The following is a 25330-nucleotide window of genomic DNA, read 5'->3' on the forward strand; positions in this document are numbered from 1 at the left end:
TGTGTGTCTGCACATCCATGTGTGCCATCTTCTGCTTGACTCGTAAATAAATCTGTTGGAGTGGGAAGTTTTCCCAGGTCGTGACCTCTGGTGTGATTTCGCAGAATCACAGAAGGTTTGGGTTGGAAGGGACCTCAAAGCTCATCCAGTGCCACCCCTGCCATGGCAGGGACACCTCCCACTGTCCCAGGTGCTCCCAGCCCTGTCCAGCCTGGCCTTGGGCACTGCCAGGGATCCAGGGGCAGCTACAGCTGCTCTGGGCACCCTGTGCCAGGGCCTGCCCACCCTGCCAGGGAACAATTCCTAATTCCCAATATCCCATCCATCCCTGCCCTCTGGCAGTGGGAGCCATTCCCTGTGTCCTGTCCCTCCATCCCTTTGTCCAAAGTCCCTCTCCAGTGCAGCCCCTACTCCCTATGCCTTCTTTTCATTCCTGAGCAAACTTTGGGTTCCTTCTGCTTCTCTTTTGCAGCTGCTGCAGTATCTCGGAAGAAAAAACGGAGAATGGGAACCTATAGCCTGGTTCCCAAGAAAAAGACCAAAGTGTTAAAACAGAGAACAATGATAGAGATGTTCAAGAGCATAACTCATTCCTCTGTGGGTGCCAAGGTAAGGGCAGCACTGAGCTCACTGCACGTGTTTGTTGTCACTTGCCTGTCCCTTTTTTTGGACACCAAACCCATGTGGAGGTGCAGGGATGTGCTGGCTTGTTGGGATCAACATCTTCCCTTCTGAGTCTCCTCTTCCCTCTGGCAGCAGCTTCCTGCCCAGAGCAGCCTTGCTGCTTTGGGAATGAGTGTTCCAGAGGGGCTGTTCAGGTACCAGCTGCTAAACAAACCTTTTCCAGTTAATGTTCCCCTTCTGTTCTGTGAATCCTGGGAAACTGGAGAGATTTCAAGCATGCCCCTTTTTGTTTTGGTACTCAAGGTCTCATGTTGCTGCCTGAGGCTGTACAAAAAACCACTTGGTTGCTTATAAAAGTTTAGACACGGACTCACTCGTGATGAAATTCTGCTTTTGCTGTGACCTGTGCCCTGAAGTTTTGGTCTTGGAATTCAAGAACAGTGCTAGGATTTCAAGGAGTGGTGTGAAAATCTCAGTGTGATGTAACTTCCCTTTAAATTCCCTAGAAACCTTCCTGCCTCCTTGGTGGAGCTGCCCCTCCATGCTGGGATTGGGTTCTCCCCTAACCATGGTGCAACCACGTCAGTCTGGAATGACTCCTCGTGGTCCCCAGGTCCACGAGGGTGAGGTGACACATGGCAGGAGCTCTGGAGGGACACAGAGCCAGCTTTAGAGGAGAATCTGGGATGGATCCAGCTGCTCTGTCCCAGGAATTGATGTTGTCTTTGTGTCCCATGTGCTTGGGTGACTTCCAGAGTGACAAGGAGCTGGGGGATGGCAGCCCCCACGTGAACGGGGAAAGCATAGATGTGGACTCTGAGGAGGAGGACTCAGATGAGTTGGAAGAGGAGGATGATCATGGAGCAGATCAGGCAGCCATGTTCCCTGTGGATGACAACAGGACCTCCAAGGACAGCGCGTCCGACGCAGACAACGCCAGGAAGGTGATTCCTGTGCCCTGAGCAGGGCCTGAGGAGCAGGATGGGGTAGCAGGGATAGGAGGGGCATGGATTGAAGCAATTTCTAAGGATTTTTCACCTACAAGATGACAGAAAGATCAGCAATGGTAGAGAGGTCCTTTGTGACCATTTTCTGCTTCCCATTGCATCTGTGAGGGTTTCCTCACCTCCCCCCCAGTTCCAGCCCTACACAGTTCTGGGATCCACTCTGCAGAATCCTCACCATGTGTAGTTCTGGAATTCCCTGAACCAACAGGAGACATCTTCTCAATCTTGCTTGGGAAAGCACTAAAATAATCTAATTGCTTTTTTCCCCCAAAATTTTGATACACAGTACAGGCATGAGGCTGGTTTGGGATTATCAAAGAAGTTGAAATTTAGTTGGAAAACTTCATTCTGGAGTGGAATTTTTTTTCTCCCTTTGTCATCCCCATGGATGTTCCATGATGTGATTGGAATTCATTGAGCTCAGTGCATGTGCAGGTTGGGGCTGGGGGTGCTCTGATGTGTGTGGGGCACAGCAGGATCTGGGGGATGCTCTGCTGGGATCACCAGGGCGGAGGGGGAGGCTCTGTTTTGGGAGACCCACCCTGACTGACCCATTCTGTTCTTGGGCAAATGGTGGCTGCAGATGGATGATGGCGAGTCTGAGGAAGAGCAAGAGTCTGTAGAATCAGGGGAGGAGGAGGAGGATGGAGACGAGTCTGACTTGGTAAGCTGGGCTGCTAAATGTGTTTTTCAGCCCGTGGCCTGTTGATAATAATTTTTCCCCTTTGCACTGCTGCCAGAAAGAGAGAGAGAGAGCAAAGCCAAAGCGGTGCAGTTTCAAGTCTCCTTGACAGAACTCATTCTCTGAAACCACCCACACACAGAGTATTGTTTTCCACAAGGTGCTTAACCCTGATCCGTGGCACAATTAATTACATTCTGATGCTAACTAATGGGTTTTTGTTGTTTTCAACAAGGTGTTGACTGCTTTTAATCATTTGAATGTTAGCAGAGGTGTTTAAGGGTGCCTGAGTTCCTCAGATGCACAGTTGGCACCTGTAGGTAGGAGCCAGCAAAGCTTTCTCACCAACCTGAAGTTCTGCCGGGGTGGGCTTGTTCCCAGATCCAGGGCCCAGCCCACAGCCTAAATTCACTGTTCCTGGTGAGCAGCTCTTCCCAGGGAGACAAACAGCACTCAGACAGACAGACAGACACTCTCCCTGGGACCTTGGTCATACAGCACCAGGTCAGGACTTTAAGCAGCTGCTGGGGATTTCTACTTTTTATTTTTAGATAGTTGGTGAAGAGAACCTGGTGATTTTTTAAATTTAGATTGTTTGTTGAATGTCTCTGTCTGCCTCCTTCCCCTTTTCTTGAAAACTGTCCTTTCACAGCCTCTCAAGCTGAGGAGCCAGCATTTCAGGCACCCAACTCTTCAGTCACCTTGAGAAAATTCTTGATGTGTTGAGCTGAACGTGGAATCATGCTCGTCAAACACATCAAGTAACTCCCTGAAGCTCTTCAGGGTCTTGTTCCCCATGTTCTGACACTCCAGCAGCTCAGGAGGAGCAGGGGCTGTGCAGCCTGGCTCTGTTTTGGGTGGCTCAGGCCAGTCTGTTGTGTTAGCCCACACCAAGGCTTGGGCTGGGACTCACATCCAAGCTGCCAGGTGGGATCTCCACATCCTGGGCAGAGGTTTGAGCTCTGCTGAGTCACTCAGCTCCCAGACAGGACTGGCTCACACACAAACCTCTCTCCCACGAGCAGAGCGATGCAGCTGGGGTGAAGCCACGTGCTGAGCCCACACTCAGGGATTTTGGGGCAGCTCGGCCACCCTGGAGAGCCAGGGCTCAGCTCCACGTGTTCCCTCACTGGGACAGCAGGGCCTGGCACAGCTGCCTGTGAAGGCAGAGCCTGATCCAGCTGCTGGTAGTGGTACCAGGAGGAAAACCTCCAAGGTTTTCCTGGCAGCTGGATAAGCATCAGGAGCTGACAGTTTCAGTCTGAACATGAATTTTATGATTGATGCATTAAACCCTGGCAGGGCTGGGGTGCCTGATTCCTGTTCTGATGTTGACTTTGGAACCCCACCCCAGCAAACTGAATTATTTTAAACCAAAACCCAGAGTCTGTTGAGGTTGATACGTGTGGCTGAGTATTTGCTGCATGACTGGTCTGTGCTGCCCTGTGCCTGGCTCAGCTGCTCTGCTGCTGTGGAGTTCAGTTCCCCTGGGTCCACTCCAGCCCTGCCAGGTGGCCCTTCAAGTGCAAAGTGGGTTTTTTTGTGGAGAAACATGAATATTTTAGTTTGAAAACCCAACTGCCAGAGCTCAAGAAGTGTTGGGACAACCTCCTGAGGCACAGGGTGGGGTGTTTGTGCAGGACCAGGAGCTGGACTTGGTGCTCTTTGTGGCTCCCTTACAGCTCAGGATATTCTGTGATTCTACAATTATTTTTTGGGAGAAATTGGAAGTGTGCTCGTGCCTGCCCACTTGCAGTGCTGCTCATGAGTGTGATGTGAGGGCCTCCATGGAAGAGAAAGTGCAGCCTGCCCTGCTGAACTGACAGGAAATCCACCCACACGTGTGCCTGGGTTTCCTTTTCAGTGCTATAAAGGCATCTTAGCACCCCTTGGTTTCAGAGCCCTGGTCCTTCTCACACAGCTCGAGCTGGGTGAGGGCTGTTCCACAAAGGGACCCTGGTGCCACCATGCCTGATGTGCACGTGGCCTCTCTGCTTCTCCAGAGCTCAGAGTCCAGTGTCAAGAAGAAGCTGCTGAAGAGGAAAGGGAAGACAGACAGTCCATGGCTGAAACCCACCCGCAAGAGGAGGCGGAGGAATAAAAAGAAACAAGGAGGAGTGCTAGGTAATTAATGGGCTTTTGTTCCTAAATTCCACCCCAGGGAACCTTCCAGGTGCAGGGGGAAGGACCTGAGGCCTGTAAGTCTGCAGGGCTCACCCTTCCTTCCCGAGGTTGGGCTGTGTGATGAGCCAGGCTGTGAACTTGCCCCTCACTGGCAGGAGCTGCTGGTGTCACTGTCCCAGCAGAACTCGTGGTTTTGTCCTTGGAATGCTGGAGGAATTTTATTTTGTTCACCAATCCCTTTATTTTAAAGTATCAAAAAGAAGGCCTCATGGGGCTTACAAAAAGGAGGAAGAGGAATTTTATATGGGGAGATAGTGACAGGACAAGGGGGAATGGCTTCAGACTGAAAGACAGGAAATTGATTTCATCTCTACAGGAGAAATTGTTCCCTGTGAGGTGGGCAGACCCTGGCACAGGGTGCCCAGAGCAGCTGTGGCTGCCCCTGGATCCCTGGCAGTGTCCAAGGCCAGGCTGGACAGGGCTTGGAGCAGCCTGGGACAGTGGGAGGTGTCCCTGCCATGGCAGGGGTGGAATGGGATGGGCTTTGAGGTCCCTTCCCGCCCAAAGCAGCCTGGGATTGTGTGACATGTGTCCACGTGGACTTCTGTCCCATGAGCTCAAGGGAGCCTGTTGAGATGCAGAAGGAAAAGGAAGAACCACCCTGGAGTGGTGCTCCATTGCCTTTGGGTGGGTGTGTGCAGCTGAGTGGAATGTGCAGCTTGGCTTTGCTCCTTGAGGACGAACCACAACATTTGGAAGGAGCTGCCTAGGGCCCATCCCAAGTGTGGGTGTTGTTCAGGGGGTCCCTTTTGTTTGTCGTGAGTCACTGAGCACCAGAAAAGGTTTCAGTGAGCCCTGGTGAGAGGTGAGGAGAAGCAGGGTGTGATGCTTCTTTGGGAAAGGTATCAACATGGGAGAGAAGAAGTGGGTAGTGCAGCTGTGCCTTCAGCCTCATTGCTGAGGTATCATACATCCACTGTCACCAAAGGGTTTATTTTTATTCTTCTGGGTTTGCTAATTCAGTGCAAAAAGGTCATTTTTGTATCTGCAGCTTTTTGGTACTTCTGAGTGAATTGACCATTTTTCAGCCCCTGCTTGTGCCTGGGCTCTGTCACTCACCTGGCTTGCTCCTCTTCCTCCCAGGATGCCATAGAGGCCCTTGATCCCTGTCACAGCAAATACCTAATTCTGCATTTCAGATTCAGGCTGATTTTCTGCCCATTCAGTCAAGGTGGGAGCTGGTCTGGAAGGGTAAAATAACTCTCTTGGCCAAGCTGGACTGGCAGATGCAAAGCAGGAAAGGAAGTGAAGCCAAGGGAGTGCAGGGACACTGGCAGTTCCCTCTCCCACAATCTCTCCCACAGTAGCTCTGCTCACTTGGAGGCACAACTTGACTTTTTTGTGTTTCCCCTCCCACTCAGCTGGATGTCACCTGTCTCATCTTCCTCCTGAGGTGCAGCTGGCTCTGCCTGGCCAGCGTGTACCTGAGCCCTGTGCAGCAGGCTGGGGCAGGAGGGTGCTCAGGACCTGGGTCACCCTTCCTTGTGCCCTTGCAGAAGCTGAACTCTCTAATTTATTCCCTTTTCTTGTTCCCTGCCTGGGTGGAGGTGGCAGCTCAGTGGGAGCAGAGCAGTGCCCAGCCATGCCCAGAGGTGGTGGTGGCACAGTCCGTGGCTCTGCCCTCATGGCTCCCACAGGGAGCTGCAGAGCCCGGGCTCGGGGCACGGCCTCACAGCTGTGGGGTGGCTCTTCCTGTGGGGTCTGTGTGAATCCCTTGTTCCCATCCAGGTGCTGAAGCCTATAAAGCCTCGCTGGGCAGCAGGGAGGGCCCCAGCCAGGAGAACAGCATGGAGTACATGGAGGTGTCCCTGGACTCCCTGGACCTCCGGGTGAAGGGCATCCTCTCCTCACCGGCCGGAGGTGAGTGCTGGGGCTGCCCTTGGTTGGGTTTGGGCTTGGAGCTGAGGCTGGGGATGAGTTGGAGGTGGGGATGGGGTTGGGGTCGAGGTTGGATTTGGGGTTGGGATTGGGTTTGGGGTCAGGGCTGGGTCAAGGCTAGGTTTGGAGTCTGGTTTGAATTTGAATGTGGGGCCAGGTTTGGGGTTGGGACTGGGTTTGGAGGTCAGGTTTGGGGTCGGGTTTGGGGTCAGGGTTGTGTTTGGGGTCGGGTTTGAGGTCAGGGTTGTATTTGGGGTCGGCTTTGGGGTCGGCTTTGGGGTCCCTTTGTTCCGCGGGTGGCGCCGTGCGGGGCCCCGGCTGCCCCCTGGCGGCCACGGAGAGCGCGGAGCAACGGGAACGGGGGGATCGGGATTAGGGGTGGGATGGGGGCTGGGGATCGGGATTAGGGGTGGGATGGGGCCTAGGGATCGGGATTAGGGGTGGGATGGGGCCTAGGGATCGGGATTAGGGATGGGGGCTAGGGATGGGATGGAGTTAGGGATTGGGATTAGGGATGGGAGTTAGTGATCGGGATTGGGGATTGGGATGGGATCAAGGCTAGGGATTGGGATGGGGGTTAGGGATCAGGATGAGGGGGAGGATAGGGCTGGAGTGGGGATGAGTGTTAGGATAGGGATGGGGATAGGGATGAGGATAGATATGGGGGTGGGTTGGGGTCGAGGATGAGTGTAGGGATGGGGCTGGCATAGAAATGGGGATGGCTTTGGAATGGGGCTGAGGCTGGGGATGTGGGTGAGGATGTTGGGATGGAATGAGGCTGTAGATGGGATCCCAGTTCCAGTGAGGCACTTTTGCTCAGGAATACTCTCACCAAGGGTCCAAGGTACTGCCCCATCCCTCCTGTCTCACTCAGCAGATCCCCTCCATTCCCTGAAATATGCTGATTCAGCATCCCCCCAGAGCTGCTGCCCCTGGATTCCCTCAGGAATGGCTCGTTCGGCCTGGGAAGGGGAGGGGCTGGTGCTGGGCCTGGGTGCTGAGCCCCAGCTGCTGCTCCCAGTGCTGAGCTCTCCTCAGATCCAGCATCCCCTGGCTGGATCCACCCCTCTGCCCCCACTGCTCCCTCAAAGCTTGTCTGGCTCCTTTGATAGAGGCACATCAAAGAGAGGGTGGGAGCCTTCCCCACCAAGGGAGGGTCAGGAGGGATGAGGGATGCTTTCACCAGAGCCTCTGGATGTCAAACAGATTAGGGAAGTGACAGCTCGGAAGGCGAGGAATGAGCTTTGTCATTTGTGCTCCCAGAGAAAACTCTTAAACCTTTAAGATCTTGACAGGATTTTACATGAAAACAGCAAGGACTTTCCCTGGCCTTGTATGTCTTGAAATATCCCTTTGCTAGGCTTGGGCTTGCAACTTGTTGGCTGAAGGAATTCCTGATGGGATGAAAGGGGCTTGTGCTTGGCTGGCAGGGTCAGAGCCATGCTCTGGGGGAAGGCTGCCACTGCCAGGGCAGCTGAGGAGGAATCTCCCCCAGGGATGAAGTTAAATCTGCAAAACCTCACTGCAAGATAGCTCTCCATTCCATCCAAAAGCTTGGAAAAAACCAGCAAGCTTCCTTCTCAGTGTGAGTCAATCCCATAGCAGTGGCAGGGAAAGCTTGGGATGAAAGCTTCAGGGTGAACCAGCCCAAAGGATTCTGTGCTGCAAACATTGCAGAGATGGTTTGGTGCAGAACTGGAAGAGGAGGGTAGGACTGGAATCAAGCCCTTGTCACTAGGCCAGTGTTTGGCAATCTTGGGTAACCCAGTGATTGATTTCAATCCAGAAATTCCCACAGTAACCCCCCTCAAAAGCCCTCATCCACCTTTCCACAGGTCTGTAAATGTTCAATATCTGAGAGGAGATGAGGAAAAGGCAAGAACATTGGAGCATCTTGCTGCTTTCTTTTCCCTGGTTTGTTCTCTTTCCAAAATAAATAATTTGTGGTTGGCTGACACCAAAGAGTCCCAGGAATTTTGTTTTCCCATCTGTGTAATAAGCCTTTGCAAATAGGAGTTTGTGCTTTCCTGATCATCTCCATTTATCACTCCACTGCCTATTCAAATTTCCAGCTCTGGGTGGTTTCTTGCAAATTTCCTGGTGCCAGAGCCCAGTGTTGTGGGGAGGGGAGAGAAGCTGATAAAAACCTGCACCTCATTGCTTGGCCTTTTTGAGGTTTTCTCAGAATAAACTGATCTTAACTTATCACTCTTGGTTTCAGCACAGTTGGCTGAGTGTGACTGGACTTGGAAAAGTGCAGGAGGCTTTTGCAAACTCCAGCTGGTGTAAAAGGGTCTCTTTTACAGGGTGCTGCTAAAGCCTGGAGAGCATTTCAGGACATGGATTGGGAAGATGTCACAGGGCATGGCTGGTGTTGATGGACTGAGTCCTTTCTCCTGGCAGAGAACTGGAGTTAATGCACTGGTTTTCTGTGCCCAGGTCTCTCCAATGGCCCTGAAGCCATGGAAGTGGATGGTCTGCAGGAAGTGCCCCTGTGTAGCTGTCGAATGGAAACCCCCAAAAGCAGAGAGATCACCACGTTAGCCAACAACCAGTGCATGGCCACGGAGAGCGTGGATAACGAGGTAGGAGCCTGTCCTTTAGCTCCCCACAGCCTTTCCTGCTCAGGACAAGGCCAGAAAGAGTGACAAGCTGTGCCAGGAGCACGTGTGGGGTCACACAGGGGCTCTGGGACCCACTGGTGTGAGGAATGGCAGGGCCCATGTCCCCCTCACTCAGCTGAGGGCTCCAGCACCCTGTGCCTGTCCCAGCACTGGGGTGAGGCCACTGGGAAGGGAGCAGCTCTGTGCCTGTGCTGGGAGAGGCTCTGGGTGGCTCTCTCAGGCTTTTCCTGGCCTGTGTGGCTGGATCTGGTTGTTGTAACATTCACACTCCAGGCCAAATGGGCTCAGGTACAGGAACCTGCAGCAGAGGGAGAAAATCCACTCAGGGATTGGAGCTGCTTTCCCTTGACTGCGAAGGAACTGCTGCAAACCTTTCTGTGGCCAGGTGTTGAGTTCAGGAGCTTGGCATGGCCTCTGCTGCCCCAGCCTTTCTCTCTCCTCCTCTCTTTCTGTCCTAAAGCTTCCATGTCCTGGCAGCTGTGCAGCCCCAGGTCTGACAGGGGTTGCACTCAATGCCTTTGGGTCACAGCTAGGCTGCTTGGGCTCTGCTGGTTCCAGAAGTGTGGAAGGAAGTGGCAGAAGTGACTCCATTCAAAAATCTGGAAAGTGAGAACTGCAGGACAGGAATGCTCTTGATGGATTCTCCTTTTACTGGATTTCTTTTCAGCTTCAGCCTCACTGCAGCACTCTCACACTCACCAGTGGTAGCACAAGGAGTGAGAATATCCCTAGTTCTCCTCTAGGATCCCAGGAGAAGGCTGGATGGAGGGACAAAGGGATAATCAGGATTATAGACCAGCTCTGCTTCTGTTAGTATGTGCTGGTACCTGCAGAGAGAGGAATTTCCAAAGAATGGCAAAATTGATTCATTAAAGAGAGGATGTCCTGGGAGACTCATCAGAGAGAGGTGGGCCCCCAGGGTTTCTAAACAAACACAAGGTGTGTGAAAGAATTCCTGCTCCTGGCTATGGTGAGTTGACAGTTCTGTCCCTGGATAAATCACAGGGAGGAATAGCAAAGGCCATGCTTTATGTTAGATTCTTTTTGATAATGGGATACGTGACTCAGAGATGTTAGAGGATTATTATATGTGTGAATAGTGGCTTCTCCAGACTGTCATGTCCTTGGAGAGTGTTATAAATAGTTATGAGCACCCTGCTGCACTCTCTAATGGTTGGAAAATAGCAATTAATCATGTTGAACTTGCTTTAGAGTTTCTAACAAATAATAAAGTGTGGCATAACAGCTCAGGGTCTTCCTCACATGGGTAATGCAGCTTTCCACATGTCAATGGAATTTCCTCAGCTCAGTAAAATTCCTCCTCAGGAAAAGATCCATGGTCCCCTTGTGCCACCCCTGCAGCCCCTGGGCTCGGTGTGGTGACAGGGATCAGTCTGGCCAAGGTGTCCCAACCACAGAAGTCTTTGCAGCTGGAATTTGGGAAAGCTGAACTGGAGATGCCAGGGTGAATGATGAGCCTAGGTTAAAATCCATTCTCTTTCCCCACAGGGTGTTGCGTCTGCAGGAGTGGAATTTAAAAAAAATCAGAAAGAAAGTTTAGTTTTGTTGAGAAAAAACAGCAAATCCTTGACTGGAGCAGAGGGACAGTCTGTGGCCCTGAGTCCCTGACTGACTCTGTCATGAGCACAATAAATTCTCCACCTTCCCTCCAAGGGACCCTTCCTTGGAGCAGCCCTTCACCTTGATGTTCCTAGTTTATAAATCTCCTTCGCCAGGTATTTGGGGACAGCAAGATTATTGTCAAGGGAAGCTTGAAAGAGACACAATGACTGTCATGTCATGCTGACAGGTGACAGCTGGGCTGGGACAGTGGTGGCTGTAGGAGGTGCTGCTCCCTCTTGGTGCAGCAGAGCAAGGAACGCTGGCTGGGGACAGGGAACCCCAGTTCTGGAACCTTCTGCCAGTAACAGGACAAGGTGGGGCACGAGAAGGCATGGAGTGATAGGAAAAGGGGGATGGCTTCAAGGTGAAGGAGGACAGCTGAAGACTGGGAAGAAATTGTTCCCTGTGAGGGTGGGCAGACTCTGGCACAGCTGTGGCTGCCCCTGGATTCCTGGAAGTGTCCAAGGCCAGGTTGGACACTGGGGCTTGGAGCACCTGGAAGGTGTCCCTGCCCATGGCAGGGGTGGAAGTGGATGAGCTTTAAGGTCCCTTCCCACCCAAACCGTTCCATGATTCTGCGATCCTCTGATTTTTAAGCCCAGATCTGTAGATTGGTGAAATCCTTTGGAAAACCTGCTCCAAACATGACCTTAGCTGAGCTCTCATGAAAGCCTGGCTCTTCATCCCTGTGGTCTGGGCAGGGGCCAGTGCTGGAACCAGTACAGACGATAACTTCACTGGCAATGAGGAGCAATTATTTTCCCCTCTATCTTCCTGTGACTGGGAGTTTTGAGCAGTAACAAGATTTAGTGCGTATGGTCTCCTTCTCGTGGTCACTGACACCCGCTCTTCCTGGCAAGAGGAGAGTGTGTGTTGTGTGAGTCAGGCCCCTGGGACTGCCCCTTCTGCTGCTTGGCTGTTGCCTATTTCCAGTTATGATTCTGTTGTTGTTGTTGCAAGGAACAAATGACTCGGGGTGCACATGCATGTTAGTTAGTAAATGATGCATTCCTTCCTGAGAGCAGCTTTCACAGCTTCCTGCTGCACTGCTAATGCTCTCTGGCACACAGCTGAATTCCTGTGAAAAAGCCAGGGCTTCTCGAGGCAGTGTGCAAAATCTTCCTCTGCACAAGCACAGGGAGTGTTGTGGTCTGCAGTAATTTCATTTCCTTTAATTTCTCCTGTTCCAGCTGGGCCGATGCACAAACAGTGTGGTTAAGTATGAACTGATGCGCCCGTCTAACAAAGTCCAGCTTTTGGTGCTGTGTGAGGACCATAGAGGGAGGATGGTGAAACACCAGTGTTGCCCTGGCTGTGGATACTTTTGCACTGCAGTAAGTTCGTGCTCTCAATCTAGGGAAGGGGGTACCTGTTGCAACAGCTGGAAGCTGAAGGTGGAAATGGTCCCTAAAGGGGTGTCCTGACTTCCTGGCATCAGCCCCGCCTCGTTCCACAGCACGTCAGGAGGTGTTTTCAATAGGAATGTGTGTGAGGGCAGCTGAAATCATCACCTTGATCTTCCTGGATACCCCCAAGAAGTGTTACCAAAGGGATTTCACATGCTGGAAGTCTTGCCTTTGGAATTTCTTTGGAATAAGGGTTTTTTGGTTTTGTGTACAGATCAATCACATCCAAAAAATGTCTTAGCTTGATTTGTAAATGAAGCTGTGCCCCCACCTCTGTGTCCCCTCAGGATGGGGATCCTGAGTGATGGCACTGGACCAAGGCAGTGTTGGAGATCTCAATTAGGTTAGATATTAGGAAGACTAAATATTAAGAAGGAATTCTGCCCTATGAGAGTGGGTGACCCTGGCACAGGGTGCCCAGAGCAGCTGTGGCTGCCCCTGGATCTCTGGCAGTGTCCAAGGCCAGGTTGGACAGGGCTTGGAGCAGCCTGGGAAGATGTCCCTGCCGATGGCAGGGCAATGGAACCAGATGAGCTTTAAGGTTCCTTCCAACTCAAACCACTCTGTGATCTCCTGCTGCTTCTTCCACCTGTGCCACCAAGGCTTTTAAGGGACTTGGTGCAGTCCTTTAGTGGCCAGTGTCCTGCGTTCCCTGTGGATAAAGCTGAAAGGCACCAACTGAGGCCTCATGGAGTGATGATGAGGCTTAATTGTGTGATGCTGGGATTCTTCAAGTTGAGTCAAGGAAAGATGCTGCAGTCATTATTGTAGTAAGTGGAGCCATCCTGGGTTTTCTTGCTGAATCAAAGATCATTTAGAAGATAAAATCCTCAAAACCCTTCAAGGCATTTGCAAAGCTGAAATAAAGTTAATTAGATTGCTTGGGAGGACTGGATTGAGGAGAAGAGGGGGTTTGGCTGGCCTTTCCTTGCACTCTCTTCCATCTCTCAGTGCTGTGTGCTGGTGCACAGAGGTGAACCTGGAGTGTTTGTCTGTGCCACCATCACCAACCCAGAGCACAGCAGGGCTTCAGGCAGCACTGACACCACAGGCAGGGAGTCCTGGACTCCTGCACAGCAGTTGCAGAGACTTTGCTAGAAAGGGAAAATAATTTGAAGAGGAATTGCCCAGTTTGTTGCATGAGCAGTGAGCTTGTTTGGGTTAATTAGGCTGGTCCAGGCAGAAGAGTCACATAATTTGGGTTACAGTGGGGTCAGTGACAGATTCATGCAGGTTCTTGAGTGGTTTGTGTAAGCTGTGTTTCAGGTAGTTTTAAAGCTGGCTCAGCACAGGTCTGAAGGTTTCTTTTCCAGTTTTGGGGGCGTCCTTACAGTGCACTGGCACTTCTAGAGACACAAGCGAGAACTTCAAGCGTTAGAGGGAAGAGCTGGAAATCGGGACTTCTTTGTTCTGTTTCCCAAACACAATTCAAAATCTTGCTTTGCAGTCATTAACCAAGTGAGTTTTTCCCCCTTTACCTTGGTTTTGTTCTCTTCTAAAGAAGTGGCAGTGCTTGCTTTACTGTACTGGACGCAGCAGGGCCGAGAGAGGTGGTGAGAGGAGTGGCATGGAGCGTGTGAGGGGCGAGGCAGGGCCGAGCAGGGGCTGAATTCCTTCTCTGTGGTTTTTTAAGGGCACTTTCATGGAGTGTCAGCCCGAGAGCAGCATCTCCCACCGCTTCCACAAGAGCTGTGCCTCGCAGGTGAACGACACCAGCTACTGCCCTCACTGCGGGGAGGAGGCCTCCAAGGCCAAGGAGGTGACAATAGCCAAGGCTGACACCACCTCCACGGTGTCCCTGAGCTACGAGCAGCAGAAACCCGCCGCTGTGGAGGGCAGGGCCGACACCACCACGGGGAGGTGAGCATGGGGGCATGGGGGATCTCAAACCTCCTGCCAGGCCAGGCTGTGGTTTGAGTGGTTGGGCTCCTCCTGATGAGCTGAGTGCTGTCCCAGCTGCAGGAATCTGCAGGGGTGTTTTGGGTCACTTGCTGCCCCAGAGCTGAGACAGAGGCTTTGGAGGTCAGGGGGGTTCAGGAGTTAAACCATTCCTTCCTCTTATTGTTAGGAATGGAATAATAATGGAATAATAATGGAATTAGTTGATATTGTCAGGTTTGCTAAGTGACAGCCATTCCCATCTGCAGCTCCTGACTCGCACCCATGAGAGGAGGAAAACACAAATCAAACCAGCCCTGTGTTGTACTCTGCTCTGACTTCCCACCCCACCTGGCCTTGTTTTGGTGGCTTTAAGACTTGCCCATGTGCCTGGGTCTCCTGTAGCACAGTACATCAAGATGTAGTCAGAGGGCAGTGTAATTCCTTTCTGGGGCAAGTTCTTACTGAAAAAGCTGTAAAATTGATTGGTTTGGGTTTCAGTTACACTTATCTGTGTTTAAAATGCATTTGCTTTTCTTTTTTGGCATGAGAAGGATTGTTGTGTATTTTTAATGATTGTGCTTTGGCTGTCTCTCATTTTTCCTCTTCAGTGGCACTGGGACGAGGTTGTCAGAGGAAGACAAGCCAGAAAGTTCGGCTGCTGAAGGGTTTGACATCCCTGGGTCTTCAGTTTTTCCAAAGCCTACTACTAGCTTGACCCAGGGACCAGTGAAAGAAACTCTGGAAAGTGCCCTGATTGCCCTGGACTCTGAAAAGTAAGAAAAAGATCATTGGGTCACTCCAGTTTCCAGCAAAGTTGCTTAGCCTAGACAAAAGGAGATTTAGCTTTTCTGGATTTTGGTCCAGCTCACAGCTTTTTTTCTTCACTTCACTCATTAGTCATCCCCAACAGATTTGGGAGAGCTGTTACAGCTCTAAATGTCTTACTGATTTCTCTGGAGGATTTAGTTCTTCACTGGCTCTTCAGCTGCAGCTGTAACTTCTGGGAGCTCCTGTTCACAGCAGTGAGACCCAGAATCTGTTGCTGAGCAGCACTGAACACATCCAGCCCTCACTGGAACAGGACTGCCTGGGGTGGAGCTGGAAGTTTTAAAACCTCCTTCTGGAGACTTGTTTTTCTGTATCAGAGAATCACAGAAGGTTTGGGTTGGAAGGGACCTTAAAGCTCATCCAGTGCCACCCCTGCCATGGCAGGGACACCTCCCACTGTCCCAGGCTGCTCCCAGCCCTGTCCAGCCTGGCCTTGGGCACTGCCAGGGATCCAGGGGCAGCCACAGCTGCTCTGGGCACCCTGTGCCAGGGCCTGCCCACCCTCCCAGGGTAGGATTTATTTAATATATTTAATCCTAAATTTCCTGTCTTTCAGTTTGAAGCCATTCCCTGTGTCCTGTCCCTCCATCCTTGTCCCCAGCCCCTCTCCAGCTCTCCTGGAGCCCCTTCAGGCCCTGCAAGAGGCTCTGAGCTCTCCCTGGAGCCTTCTTTCCTCTGGGTGAACACTCCCAGCTTTCCCAGCCTGGCTCCAGAGCAGAGGGGCTCCAGCTCTTGGAGCATCTCAGGGACCTCCTCTGGATTCACTCCAGAGCTCCAGGTCCTCCTCGTGTTGGGGATCCCAGATTTGGAGTCAGCTCTGCAGGTGGGGTCTCACCTGAGCACAGGGGCAGAGGGGCAGAGCTCCCCCAGCCCTGCTGCCCACGCTGGGGGATGAGCCCAGAACTTTGTCAGGCCCAGGGGTGGCAGTGAGGGGTGGCAGTGAGGGGTGACATTCCAGTTCTTCCCTGGGCACTAATTCCTCCTCTCTCCCTCTCCTGCAGGCCCAAGAAGCTGCGGTTCCACCCGAAGCAGCTGTACTTCTCTGCCAGGCAAGGGGAGCTGCAGAAGGTGCTGCTGATGTTGGGTAGGTGCCTCCTGCCCAGGCCAGGGCCTGTCTGGCAGCACTCCCAGCTCCTGCCAGGCAGTGCCAGCGGCCACTTCCCAGCAGGGCACCACGTCATCTCCCCAGGGCCCCGGGAGCACAGAGATGCTGTGGGTGGTGCGTCACTGGGAAGGCTTCATCTCTCTGGGAAATGTGCACTGATCCCCACTTGTGTCTGCTTTTGAGTGTGGGTTATCCAGACCAGCTGCTTGTGTCCCCACAATGACCTCTGTGTGGTTTTTCCCATCCCCTCTCCACGCCTGGGGTACATATTTGCATCCAGTAGAGAGGAAATAGATGGAGTCAGTTTAAACCAAGACCCAGCAGCAAGAAAGCAAAAAGAAGAGCCTTCAGTCTGTGGGGTTTGTTTTGGGGTACAGAGGTGCCTATCACCAGATGCCTTTGAGCTGCCGAGCTTGTTTTTAGCATCCAACATTCCCCAGGAATTTCCCCCTCTGAAGGACACAATGTTTCCTCAGGATGCTTCCTTTCCACTCCAGTACTTTGCTGTACATTTTTGGATGCTTTCTGTTCTTGCCCTTTATCAGTTCCTTCTTTTTTTTGTCTAGCAAGTGTTTGCTCCATTGTTCCTGTTTTCAATAGCACAGAAATGTTATTCATTGATATTTAACTACAGCCTCATCATACACAACATGTTATCATGCCCAGACATCTTTGTCTGGCTGTCAGCATCATCTGTCAGTCTCTGCACAGCTGTGAGAATCTCTGGCCAGATCCTGAGCCTGTGTGGACTAATTCCATCCATGTTGCAGCTCTGTATTTGCAGGGGTGCAAAAAGGATCACTAATATTAATTTCAGTTAATAGTGGTGAGACAGAGCCCAGGTGGTACCAACTCTTTGTTGTTCCAAATTTCTGGGGTGCTTTAAACTAAGCAGGGTTTTTTCTTTTTTTATCCTTGTGTGGTGTTTGTTGTTTTTGAGATGAGATGTGAGGCCTTTGGAGAGATAGTAATGCCTTAAAAAGGTATTGAATTCCATGGTGTTTCTGAGCTCTGGGTTTGAGGGCTGTTGCATATTGAATGTGCAGGGGACTGCCCTGTGAGCTTGCTGCTGAAATGTGCAGTGAGATGTGAGCAGGGCTGAGGATGGGCTGGGAATCCATCCTTTAAAAGCCTTCAGCTGAGACATGGTTCTCCTGTTACACTTCAGTCTCTGAACTGTGCTTGAAAGTGTCTCTGTTCTGTTTTGCAGTGGATGGAATTGACCCTAATTTTAAAATGGAGCATCAGAGTAAGAGAACCCCTCTCCATGCTGCTGCCGAGTCTGGCCACGTGGACATCTGCCACATGCTCATTCAGGTCTGTCTGCACTTCCAGCCTCTGTACAAACCATTTTCTGTGGGCTTTGGTCTGCCCCACATGGAAATCAGCAGGGGAAAATCCCTCCTGTCAAAAACCTCCTCAATCCCAGGGTTTGCTGAGGGAGGAGTGGGGCAGAGTAACAGGAGGGCTTGGAGGACACAGCTGGGATTGTCCTGCTGGAATTGTCCTGTTCTCCAGGCAAGGAGCAGGGGAGGATTTGGTGCAGGGCACTGTGGGGCAGGGGGGGATCTGTGCCTAAGCACAGCCAGAGCTGGGCACTGCCAGAAGTGCCAGCACAGCCTGATGCACTGCCAGATGTGCTGCCAGGCTGCAGGAGATCTCCAAGCTCTTGGTTTTGATCTCCAAGCCAGGTTGCTCTTGGTGATGAGGGCAGTGAGGCTCTGGAGCCTGGAAGCTGCCAGGCCCTGCCTTCCCTTCTGTCAGAACCTGAGGAGCTCCAGCAGGGTTTTCCTCTGCAGTATAAATGTCTCACATGTGGAAAGGAGTGGAGGGAAGGTGCAGGTTTGGTTTGTTGGCTGAGATTTGGATTCTAACTGAGGGAAGATATTTGAGAGGATGTTGAGTCGGCTGCAAAACAATGTGAAGAAGAAAAAGAAGGATTAAAAATTTATAGTTTTTCTTTTTTGTACTGGTGTACCTGGTCTGGAGTGACTGGAAAGGTGTTTGTTTATTCTGTGGGATTGGGAAACCTTAAAGGGCTCTTGAGAAGTCAACAGTGACTGGCCCTTGGAAATGATCCTGCTGGGCTGGTGCATTTCAGCACCTGGAATTGGGGGCTTTCAGGTACTGTTTGAAGGCAGCAATGGACCTTCCTGGCTGCTCTCACTGAAATCACTGTGTGTGAAGACAGTGGGATGAGGAAAAGGAGCAAAACTTGTGAGATATCACAAACAATTTAATTATCAGTAGGGTTGGTTTGTTTCCAGAGTGCTTCATCTTGTCTCTCCCTGAGGTCTGGTTTCTGCAGCAGCCCAGTGTTTGGCTGGGAATGGCCCCAGCTTGTTCCACTTGAAATGCCTCCTCTGCTCTGGTTTAAATAGCTCTGACTGGGAAAAAGAGTCAAACAAAGGAATTCAGGGGGAGGCACCTGAAAACAGCTCCTTGTGCCAGGTGAACCTGAGTCAGCTGCTCTGAACAGGTCTGAGCCTCACACACACCCCTGCCAGGAGCTGTGTGTCTGAGACCTTCTGGGTTGAAGTTTTGGGTGGTTCCTGAGCTCAGCCCAAGGGCTAAAGCAGGCAGGGTAACCTGACAGAGCCATGGTTTGGAAAGGAGTGAGCTGTTGGTTGGAGGCACTCTGGGCTGAGCTGAACAGATGCTCAGAGACCTCTGTGGAAGTGCCATTGACTTCCACAGGAATATTTAGCCAATCCCCAGGATATTTTTTACAGCTCCTGCCATCAGCAGGTTGTTCCTACTGCTTGTGACATTGAGAAGAGCTGCTTGTTGCAGGCTAAACGATAGACCAGGGAAAACAAAGCTGCTGGAAAAAGGAGGAGGCTGACTTTTCCAAATTGTTACACAAACAGTGTCTAGAAAGTAGGAGTGCAAAATCTGGTAATAACAGGAGTTATTTAATACCAGCTGTTGGCTTCCTTGCAGTTCCTTCCTGGCTGGGGAAGGCAGGAGAGGGGGCAGGCAGTGTGTGCTGTTTCCAGAGCAGGTGGACTTACACTGCCTTCTTTCCTCATTCTATTTCTTCTTTTTTATTCTTTTTTTTTCCCCCTGCTTCATATGGTTAAATTTCAGGAGAAAATTTTGTTATTAAATCTCTACTCCCACATCCTTCCTCTGCTAATTGTCCTTGTCCTGGCCTCCCAACAGGCTGGTGCTAACATTGACACCTGCTCTGAGGACCAGAGGACCCCGCTGATGGAAGCAGCAGAAAACAACCACCTGGAAACTGTGAAATACCTGATCAAGGCTGGAGCACTAGTAGATCCCAAGGTAGCAGTTTATTCCTTCCCTTTTTCTCCTGAGGAAGCCTCTGTCCAACATTTCTTCCTTGAAGTTTTGGGAGGAAGTGCCCAGGCTGCAGAGAAATGGACTGGTTTGTCTTGGAGTGGAGGCTGGAGGTGTCATAATCTCATTTTTCTGCTGGCCATGAGCTGTTTGGGGCAAGTGTTGCCACTTGTCCCTTTAGTTTGTGGCACCAAATGTCAAGGGGATTTGATTTCATAGGTTTTAGTGTCACAAATCCATTGCAGTGGAGCTGGATTTCAGAGTTCCCTTCTCTGTAGGCTCTACTAATGAGAGTTTTGGGGTGATGTTTTAAAATAGGCTGGTAATTAGGTGCTTGCCAAGCCAGGAAAAATGACAGAGGAAGCTTTCCTTTCTAAAGGACTGATGTGTGGATTCTTGCAGTCATGCTGCAGTGGCAAAATTGAACCCCATCTTTAAACTCTACCCCTTAATTTAAACCAAAACAATAAGATGCAGCTGTCTCTTTGCCTTTAGCATGCTGTGGTTGCTTTGCAGTCTTGGAAAATACACAGACCATTTATTAGTCCCATAAATCAGATGCTGTTTGGAGCACAGGAACCCTCCCCATGCAAACTTATTGTCACAACCTGCTGCTCTTGGTTGGCTTTGGGAAGGAACTGGCAGCACTGCACAAGGTATCAGGTGCTGCCCAATCCAGGCCCTAAATGGATCCTTGGGAGGCTGGCTCTGAGCTGGGAAGGGGGAAGAGAGGACAGGCACGTGTGGGTTCGTGCTGGCCACTGTCCCAAGTGTCTTGGAGCAGCCCAGACATCTCTCACTTGATTTGTTCCTGTGGAAGAGAAAAGAGGGGAGTTTGTGTTTCTGAAGGTCAAGGGAAGGAGATAAATTCTGGGCTTGCAAAAGCAAATTAGAAGCCTCAGATCACATCTGAGGTCTAGGCTAGTTGATGATGTTAATTAGTTTCTAGCAGCAGCTCAGGTCTGTGTTTGAAAGCACAGCTTTGGTTTGGAAGCAGCTGCAGCCCCTACCTGGGCCAGGTGTGTGCAGAGCCCTGGGGCTGCAGGGCAGGGAGCTGGGTGGGGGCTCCCCACCCCCCAGTGAAGCTCTTGGTCCTGTTACCAGCATGGAGGAGCCCCACTCAAAACCTGAAGAAACTCTACAAAAAAATAAAACCTGCCTGCTCTCCCAGGGCTGGAGAGCTGCACTTGGTTCTTGCCCATCCAAGGGGAAAGCTATGGAATTATTCAGCTGGAGCAGACACATATGGGGGTGTAGAAACTCTTTCTGTGTCCCAAGGAGCCCTCATGGTGCAATCCCTGACCTGAGATGTCCCCTCCTTCTCCCTCAGCCTGCATCACACCAGCTCCATCCCAAAGCTCTCACCTCCAGCATTGCTCCCAGGGATTTAGCTGGAAGGAGGCATTTGGTTTTTTCAGTCTCTCATTTCCTCCTCCTGATTTCCTGCTCTCTGGGCCTTGCTCTGTGCTAAGCTCTTGGGATATCAATGCCTGATAAAAGTCAGGCTGCTGCCAGAGATCTTTGGTGGGAGGGTGGGAGCATCTCCATCATGACTCACAGCCTGTCCATCTCCTCCAGGCCCTGCATTCCCAGCTCCCAGAGGCATTTTTCCTTTCAACCTTGGGGGTTGTTTTTTATCTCCTGTCTGTGCAGATGGCTGTGGGCAGGCTGGGGACCTGGTCTCTCTGGAGAGAGACACCACAGCCCTGGACCTGCTGCCAGGTGGTGGGATAAGGCATTGGGCTAACAAAACCCAGCAAAGAAATGGAGAAATGGAGCATTTCAACTTGAGACAAAGTGCTTTTTCTGATGTAAAGTGCAAACTTTGCCTGTGTAAGGGGTTTTAGCTTCCCTTTGGCTCTCCAGCAAATGGAGAGGAGTGGGAAAGGGATTTTTGGAGAAGGGTGGGCATCACTGCCAAGGTTTGGGGCTGGTGCCTCCCCCAGGCTTTGCAAGGCCCTTTCCTTCTCTGCAGGGTGGCTCCTCTTTGGTGTAAAGCTCCCAAGCTCTGCTCAGTGCTGGCCCTGGCCCCTGCTCTCTGCCCTCCTGGCAGTGGGGTGGAGACTTTTGGAGTTCTCTGCTCCATCTGGGAGCTCCTCTGCTGTTCTGAGCCTGGCTGAGGGTCTGTTCTGTGGTTGTGTGCAGGATGCTGAGGGCTCCACGTGTCTGCACTTGGCAGCCAAGAAGGGGCACTATGACGTGGTGCAGTACCTGCTTTCCAACGGGAAGATGGATGTCAACTGCCAGGTGAGGCCTGCCCCGGGCCAGGAGCTGCTTGCCCAGGTCAGGGACCCCCTCAGCACTCACTCAAGTACAGATCTGCTGCTGGGGGACACCTCCAGGTCACCACAGGGTGACAATTCTGTGCCCCTCCCATCTGCCAGGGAGGGTGATCCCTCACTGACCTCAGGGAAGCTCCCCTTGATTTGCAGTTTGTCCTGTGCTTTGAATCTTTTGTGGATCCTGTGCTCTCTGAGCTTTTCCTAGTGGGGGGATCACGGACAGTGGTGTGGGATGGGCTGAGCCTGGCACTGTCACTGTGGGATTTTCCATTGCCCTGGGGGTTTATCCATTGCTGTGGGGTAATCAGGGACAGTGGTAATTAACCTGTGACAAGGGCAGGTCCCCCAGGCTTCTCAGGGAATTTCTGTAAGATCTCTTACACACCCTGGCTGTTGTTGTGCCTTTTGGACAGCCAGTGTTCCTGAACAAGCTGGAGGTGCAGTGCCAGCTGCTGAGCTGGAATAAGCTGCAGCAGGCTCAGGTGTGCTGGGCTCTGCAGGACCTGAGGGACCTGCAGCAGTGCAGGCAGGCAGGGGGAGGGCAGGGTGTGGGGCCAGCAGAGGCTGTGTGTGCCGTGTGTCACCTGCTGTCCCTGCCCAGGATGACGGTGGCTGGACGCCGATGATCTGGGCCACGGAGTACAAGCACATCGAGCTGGTGAAGCTGCTGCTGGCCAAGGGCTCGGACATCAACATCCGTGACAACGTAAGGCTCCCCTGGAACCTCCTGCAGAAATTGCAGTCTCTGTTCAAACCCCACACATGCCCCAGGTGACAGGTTTTGGGCTCAGTCCCTTGCCGCGGTGTGAGTGAGAAGTGTCTGGTGAGAGTTTTCCTGTTCTGGGCAGAAGTTGGGCAGCTTGTGGGATGTGCTGTCCCTCCAGCTGCTCTGTAAGGATGCTGTGTGGAGTCCTCAGCTCTGAGCCTTGCTGGCTCCCATCCCACTGTGCTGCCACTGGAAACTGCACCAGGCAGATCCCCTTTAGTCCAGACTCACCAGCTCCAAGTTTGTCCCAGGCCAGTGACTCTGGGTGTGGGCTGGGGGCACCCTGTGTGCCTTCTGAGGGGAATGAGCTTGTGTTTGTGTTTCTGGATGGGCTGGGCAGCAGCCAGCAGCTGTCAAAGCCTGCCTCTTCCTGGGCATCAGTGGCACAAAGCTCGGATGTGTCCAGAGCTGGAGCTCACCTCCCTAAATCCTGCTCCATGGGATGCACTCAGTGCTTGAGTCCCTGGGAGCTCCGTGGGACCCCCAGCTCTGCCTGTGTGGCTGTGCCAGCTGCTTTCCCAGGGATTTACAAGGAAATAAAGAAGATACAAAGAGATACTGTCTGCCTTTTCCCAGCCCTCTTCAGGGGAGTCATTGTATCAGCACTGCTCCTCTGTTTTTCCTATACTATGTTTCTCATTCTTTTCTTGGAGTCTCTAAGGATGTTGAAGTGTGATGTCTCACCCCATTCCTGGAAGTGTCCAGTGCCAGGCTGGACAGGTTTTGGAGCCACCTGGGAATAGTGGAAGGTGTCCCTGTCCATGGCAGGGGGTGGCACTGGATGAGCTTTGAGGTCTCTTCCAAACCAAACCCCTCTGTGTTTCTGTGATTGTGTGGTAATCCCAGCCAGTCACCAAACCTCTCACAGCCCCTTGCTCACTCCCCCACCAGTGGGGAGAGACTCAGAAGGTAAAAGGTAGGAAAAGACTCGTGGGTTGAGATACAGTTTAATGGAAAAGCCAAAGGCACACACACAAGCAGAACAAAACAGGGAATTCTTTCCCTGCTTCCCATGGTTGGGCGGGTGTTCAGCACCTGCAGAAGAGCCCCACCCATGGAACAGTGACCTGGGAAGACAAAAACCATCACTCCAAACATCCCCCTTCCTCCTTTCCCCAGTTTATATCCTGAGCTGATGTCAGGTGGTCTGGAATATCCCTTTGGTCAGGGTTACCTGTCCTGCTGTGTCCTCCCAGCTTTCCTTGTCCCCCAGTCTCCTCCCCAGTGAGGCAGCACGAGGACAGAACAGGCTCTCACCTGCTCAGCAGGTGACATCTCTGTGTCCCCACCCCTGTGTTCAGCACAGCCACACACCAGCCACTGGGAGAAGCATTAACTCTGTCCCAGCCAAACACAGCACACTTGGATAATTCCCAGTTCCCAGGCAGGTCTGGATCCAGTCCTGTTCCTAAAAACAAAAGTCAAGGTGAGAGGGGGCTTTTTGGGCAGTTACATCTGCTTGCTGACTCTGAACAAAACAGCCTCTTTGATCTGTCACAGCTTCAAGATCACACATTAATGATGAACACCAAATCAACTCAGTCAACAATTTACTTGAAAGAAAACCCTGCTCTTAACAGCTGTGTGTGTGACACATCTCTCCTGGACCTGCAGCTGGGGTGTCCTGCTGGGTGTGGTTAAGGACAAATGTCACTCCTGCTGGGAAACATCCTGCCTGGGGAGAAATGCTTTGATTGTGATGGTGCTGCTTTTTAGGCAGCAGCAATGCAAGGCAGAGCACCAGTCCAGGTGTCTGTGACCTGTCTGAGCTGCAGCATGTGGGTGCAACCCACAGGATGGATGTTTTCTGTAGATTGTGTGGGGTTTTTCTAGATGATAAGGTAAAGGGAAGCAGGAGCTGGGTAGGAAAGTGTCTCCCTCTTTCTGACGTGTGGCAATAGCTCCCTATTTAAGGCAGGACCTTAAGTTACATGGTAACAGCTCAAACACTCCAGCAGCAGCTTTGTTTTTGCTTTAAAAAGAAGAAAAAAGGGGAATAGCTGGGTGATCATTACTATCATTTCACTGTTGTCATCGATGTCTTTAGAGCCTGTCATGGGGAAGGGATCGACGTGTGCTGCAAATTGCAGTGTAACAGAAAACAGGATCATCCCTTAAAATATCTCCATCAGAAAGATGAGTGTTCAGCTATTTCCAGTGCTGCTAGTGAGAGATGAGTACATACAGTATTTAAGAGATGCCTGGAGTCAGATTGATTGCTTACCCCATGGCTCCTGGTTCTCTTTTTGGCACCTTCACGTACCCTATGTGCTCTTTTTCTCCTTAATTTCGTGCTGTGCTCTTTTTCTCCCTAATTTTGCAGCCCTGGGAGGCACAGTAGCTTTCCTGGCTGTTGGGGCTGGGGAAACTCAGCATTCAGCCTTCTCCAGCATGTTTGTTCATGTCTGTCACCTCTTTCCTGGATTGATCTAGATTGGTTTGTGGCTCGGAGACTGACGAGCTGTCTCTGTGTGTGTGGAGAAGGTGATGGATTGCCTTGTGTGCAGCCTCCCCATCCTTGGTGTGCAGAGGTGGATGGAGTGAGAGCTCCCTGTTTGGCTGCTCTGAGGTTTCCCTGTCCACCCTGGCATTCCCAGCCAGCCAGAGCAGGGTGGGGATGGCAGCCACACGCTGAAGTCTGCGGGTGCAGAGCTGAGGAAGGAACCCCCAAAGCCACGGGGTTTTAAACAACCTCCTCTCTGTTCTCTTTCCCTGCAGGAGGAAAACATTTGTTTGCACTGGGCTGCTTTTTCTGGCTGTGTTGACATAGCTGAGATCCTGCTGGCAGCCAAGTGTGACCTGCACGCCGTGAACATCCACGGGGACTCGCCCCTGCACATCGCGGCGCGAGAGAACCGCTACGAGTGTGTGGTGTAAGTGCACTGCTCACCCCTCCCTGCCCCCCTGGCTGCTGCCTGGCAGGCTCAGGAGAGCCTCTGAAGTGCCTTTGGTCTTTACACACAGCCCACGATTAGGATGGAGGCTTTGTTTTTCTCCTGGGGTGGGGGGTGTGAGTACCACTGCTGCCAGAGCTGCTCAGAAAATGCGGCGTGTTTTGGAGTCTGAGGGGCTGTGCTCAGCCTGGGCTTCCCAGCAGGAAGGTGTCAGGCTTCCTTGATTAAAGCTTTTTTTTCCCC

General features: G+C 51.8%; 1 protein-coding gene across 10 annotated transcripts in view; it reads left to right on the plus strand.

The window, feature by feature from the left end:
* EHMT1 (euchromatic histone lysine methyltransferase 1) overlaps positions 1–25330 on the plus strand; it is a 117457-nt gene that overhangs the window by 76804 nt on the left and 15323 nt on the right. For 8 of the 10 annotated variants that reach the window (XM_039719996.1, XM_039719992.1, XM_039719995.1 and 5 more), the window contains 15 exons: positions 473–609; positions 1380–1568; positions 2215–2295; positions 4317–4437; positions 6226–6357; positions 8815–8960; positions 11813–11956; positions 13662–13888; positions 14518–14682; positions 15739–15821; positions 17053–17159; positions 19008–19130; positions 21291–21392; positions 22029–22133; positions 24912–25066. In XM_039719996.1, coding sequence (XP_039575930.1) covers positions 473–609; positions 1380–1568; positions 2215–2295; positions 4317–4437; positions 6226–6357; positions 8815–8960; positions 11813–11956; positions 13662–13888; positions 14518–14682; positions 15739–15821; positions 17053–17159; positions 19008–19130; positions 21291–21392; positions 22029–22133; positions 24912–25066 — 2017 coding nt within the window. The remainder of the gene's footprint in view (positions 1–472; positions 610–1379; positions 1569–2214; positions 2296–4316; positions 4438–6225; positions 6358–8814; positions 8961–11812; positions 11957–13661; positions 13889–14517; positions 14683–15738; positions 15822–17052; positions 17160–19007; positions 19131–21290; positions 21393–22028; positions 22134–24911; positions 25067–25330) is intronic. The other 2 variants (XM_039720001.1, XM_039720002.1) reach the window with 1 other exon arrangement.

The sequence above is a fragment of the Passer montanus genome, unplaced genomic scaffold, assembly GCF_014805655.1.
Source record: "Passer montanus isolate IOZ18808 unplaced genomic scaffold, ASM1480565v1 scaffold43, whole genome shotgun sequence".
Taxonomy (NCBI): domain Eukaryota; kingdom Metazoa; phylum Chordata; class Aves; order Passeriformes; family Passeridae; genus Passer; species Passer montanus.